This window comes from Vicia villosa, linkage group LG2 (genome assembly GCF_029867415.1).
Source record: "Vicia villosa cultivar HV-30 ecotype Madison, WI linkage group LG2, Vvil1.0, whole genome shotgun sequence".
Taxonomy (NCBI): Eukaryota; Viridiplantae; Streptophyta; class Magnoliopsida; order Fabales; family Fabaceae; genus Vicia; species Vicia villosa.
The window spans coordinates 207,147,772-207,151,828 of record NC_081181.1 but is presented as its reverse complement, the minus strand read 5'-3'; the positions used below and the strand labels follow the sequence as shown (position 1 = coordinate 207,151,828).

The 4,057-nt window shown below is 36.0% G+C and overlaps 1 protein-coding gene across 1 annotated transcript; it reads left to right on the top strand.

The window, feature by feature from the left end:
* The first annotated feature begins 300 nt into the window (after positions 1–300).
* Positions 301–2,379, top strand: LOC131651171 (uncharacterized). The gene is made up of 3 exons (XM_058920837.1): positions 301–827; positions 915–1,649; positions 1,914–2,379. The coding sequence occupies exons 1-3, from the start codon at positions 301–303 to the stop codon at positions 2,377–2,379; spliced, it is 1,728 nt and encodes a 575-aa protein (XP_058776820.1).
* Positions 2,380–4,057: the final 1,678 nt, after the last annotated feature.

Here is a 4,057-nt window from a genome sequence, read left to right as displayed (position 1 = left end):
AGGACGAGGAATGTGGAGCCTGAACCTGAAACTGAGAATGCAGGCGTGCCTTGGGTGCAGATAATGCAATCGATGCAACAGCAGAATCAAATGATGATGCACATGATGCAAGGCATGCGAGAGCAAAAACCAATCACTCTTTCTCCTACTCCTCAGGCTGCAGCAGTGCTTGACTTTTGTGCCTTCTTTCGGATGGATCCACTAGAGTTCTTAGGTGGCTTAGATCCTGTGATTGCTCATGACTGGCTGTATGCTATGGAGATGATATTCCAAGCTATTCAGTGTATATAGGAAGAGAAGATGATCTTTGTTGCTCAGATGATGAAGGGGCTGACAAGTAGATGGTGGAATACGGAATCTACGTATTTCACTTACCGAGGAATCCCAAAGGATTGGCAACACTTTAAGACGGCATTATTGGAGAAGTACTATCCCAACAGTGTGCGTGCTTTGAAGGAGCGTGAGTTTCAATCTTTCAAACAAGGCAACATGTCGGTGTCCGAATATGCTGAGAAATTCGAAGACATGGCTGCCTATTCTAGACAAGCTGCCTATGCTCCAGATGAGTTGTGGAAGATCGACCAGTTTCTTATGGGGTTGAATGCTGATATTATGCACAGTGTGTCTCAAAGAGAGTTTACCACTTATGCTGAGTGTTTGAGGCAATGCTATGTTGCTGAGAACACATTGAAGAGGGTCCAGGAAGAAAGAAAACAGAACAGATTAGTTCTTAGGGAACAAGGGAAATCAGGACAGCACTTGAAACCCTGTACTCCTCCATCGGCTAAGAAACAGACCTATGGTGGTAACTCAGCTCTGCCTCCTTGGTGAGGCTAGTGCAACAGGAAGCAATATGGATATTTTAAGGCAACCCCAGTGAAATGCTACAAGTGTCAAGAGTTTGGTCATTTTAGGAAGGATTGCCCTGTGCGAGATGCTCCCGAAAAGACTTCAGATCGTGTTTACACCTTGGACGCTAGGAAGGCCCAAGGAAACACTAATCTTGTTGCTGGTACGTGTTATGTTAATAATCAGCCCTTGTTTGTGTTAGTTGATTGTGGAGTAACACATTCTTTCGTTTCTTATCATTGTGTGCGGAGGCTTGGTTTTGAGACGAGTCTTCTTCCTAATCCTATGATTATCTCGTCGGCTACTGACGATGTAGTCGAAGCTCGAGAAATTTGTAGGGATTATGTTATTTTCAATGGTCGTAGATTCTTGATTGACCTCATTTGTCTACCGCTTAAAAAGATCGATGTAGTATTGGGTATGGATTGGTTGTCAGCTAACTCGGTGTACATCGGTTGTAAAGAGAAGGCTATCTTCATTCCTGCTGAGGAGACTACATCAACCGAGGCCATTGAACGTCTTCTTGAAGATACGGTTAACATGATCAATTACCTTTTTGCTCAAGAGAAGTCTTTCCTTTTGGTTCTTACGTCGGACTCCAAGGACAAGAAGAGTGTATTGGAGATTCCGGTTGTGTGTGAATTTTCCGATGTATTTCCTGAGGATGTTACTTCTATTCCGCCAGAAAGGGAAGTTGAATTTTCTATTGATCTGGTTCCAGGTACCGTTCCAGTTTCGATTACCCCTTACCGGATGTCTCCTGCCAAATTAAGGGAGTTGAAAAGTCAGCTAGAAGAGTTGTTGGCGAAACACTTTATTCGTCCTAGTGTTTCTCCATGGGGAGCCCCAGTTTTGTTGGTGAAGAAGAAGGACGATAGTATGCGGTTGTGTATCAACTATCGTTAACTGAACAAGGTAACCATAAAGAACAAGTACCCTTTACCACGTATTGATGACCTCCTGGATCAATTGAAAGGAGCCTGTGTGTTCTCGAAGATTGACCTTAGGTCGAGATATCATCAGATTCGATTTAAGAGTTCGGACGTATTGAATACTGCTTTTAGGACGAGATACGGTCATTATGAGTTATTGGTTATGCCGTTCGGGGTAACCAATGCTCCTGCTGTTTTTATGGATTACATGAACCGAGTGTTTCAACCGTATTTGGATCAGTTCGTGGTAATCTTCATAGATGACATCTTGATCTACTCTCGGACTATCGACGAGCACATGGAGCATTTGAGGATTGTGTTGTCGGTCCTTCGAGAAAATCAGATGTTTACAAAGTTTAGCAAGTGTGAGTTCTGGATGTCTAAAGTCAAGTTTCTTGGACATGTCATATCTGGCGGCGGCGTAGTTGTAGACCCTTCAAAAGTAGAAGCAGTAATAAATTGGGAACGACCCAAGAATGCAACTGAGGTCCGTAGTTTCCTAGGCTTGGCAGGTTACTGTCGGAGGTTCATTATGGGCTTTTCCAAGTTGGCATTACCTTTGACCAGGCTTACAAGGAAGGAGGTTTCGTTTAGTTGAAATTCAGAATGTGAGAAGAGTGTTCAGAAACTCAAGGAGAAACTAACTACAGCTCCAGTGTTGGTGATCCCATATCCAAACCGATCTTACGAAGTGTTCTGCGATGCTTCTAAGAAAGACTTAGGTGGAGTGTTGATGCAGGATGGGCAAGTTGTAGCTTATGTGTGTGTGTGTGTGTATATATATATATATATATATATATATATATATATATATATATATATATATATATATATATATATATATATATATATATATATATATATATATATATATATATATATATATATTTTGTACTTGTAATTGGAAACATATGAAATTTGAATGTAAATCCAGGGAAGAAGACGTAGTTGATAATGAAAAAAGTTTTGAATATCAACTCTTTCTTAAAACTAGATTTTTATTGAAATTTCAAGAACCCAGCACGGTGTCAACATTGGACTGAGCCTTCACCATTTTGTCATAGGTTTGGTTTCTAACTTGGCAAGAGTGACAAATTCAATATGCCAAAAAGCAAAACAAAAATAAAAATAAACACAAAATTACAGATTGAAAATTTCAAAAATAAAATAAAAATTAGGTAATGATTTATGCAGCAATATAAGATTTGTCTCACATTAAACGGAAATTCAAAAATATTTAAGAATCGTTCTATTAATTCATCTAATTTTAAATTGAAAGAATTAATACTTTAAAAATTCCAATACTTCAACTAAAATCACTTCATTTTTATTTTGGTTGATCGGAAATAATTTTAAAAATTTATTGGACTATTTTTATGAAATTTCAAAAAATTGAAAACCAATTAAAAATATAAAAGGTAGAGATTAATTTGTAGTTTTAAAACTTATGGATCAATTTACCTTTAATATAATACTTTAATAAATATTTCATTAATCAAATTTAACTAATAGATCTTCATGTTAAGCTAATTTAATTAATAGCTGTCAATAGACATCATGTCATCATATGGGCGTGAGTTTAAACTCACACCATCTCCATTATAAAATTTATAATTATAGTTTAACTCAATTTAGCTTAATTTAAATAAAAAAAACACAAATTATATCTAAGTTGTTTTCCAAAAATAATATCTGAAAAATATATATTAATATTCAATTTTGTATATTCCAAATTTCTCTAAATTAATTTACAATATTAATTTAGAGTGGTATAAACTTAAGCACCCAAATCACATTTTTTTTTTTTTGAAATAAAGAGGGTCGAAGCCCAAGAAAAGAAATTACACTGGAATCAATCTAGGGATGGAGACCCCTAATGAATTATCCTCTAAACAAAAACGGAGAAACTCTGGTGCAACAGAATAATAAATACAATTGTCGTGTATCTTGCAGCCCTCGTTAGCTAACGTATCAGCATACTTGTTTGCTTCTCGAAAAGTATGGCTAACTTCCACATTCAATCAGGCTTTACTATTGTGTCTTTGTTATTGTTTTAAAATTTAATTATTTTCATCAACTTTTGTTTTTCCTAAGAATTAATCAAATTTATAGAAGTTTTCTTCTCTTTTTTTTTAATGATTTAACTAGTAAAGGACCCGTGCGCCCGCACGGGTCACGTAAAGTCGATATAAACAATAAATAAATATATAACGATGGTTAATAAATATATATATATATATATATATATATATATATATATAAAAGATACACAAATT

Bases quoted from the DNA above. Each gene is read 5' to 3' on its own strand.
- LOC131651171 (XM_058920837.1), top strand. From the start codon at position 301: ATGATCTTTGTTGCTCAGATGATGAAGGGGCTGACAAGTAGATGGTGG. The intron at 828-914 runs GTGAGGCTAGTG...TGGTCATTTTAG, and splicing joins AACTCAGCTCTGCCTCCTTG to GAAGGATTGCCCTGTGCGAG. The intron at 1,650-1,913 runs GTTGGCGAAACA...TACTGCTTTTAG, and splicing joins AAAAGTCAGCTAGAAGAGTT to GACGAGATACGGTCATTATG.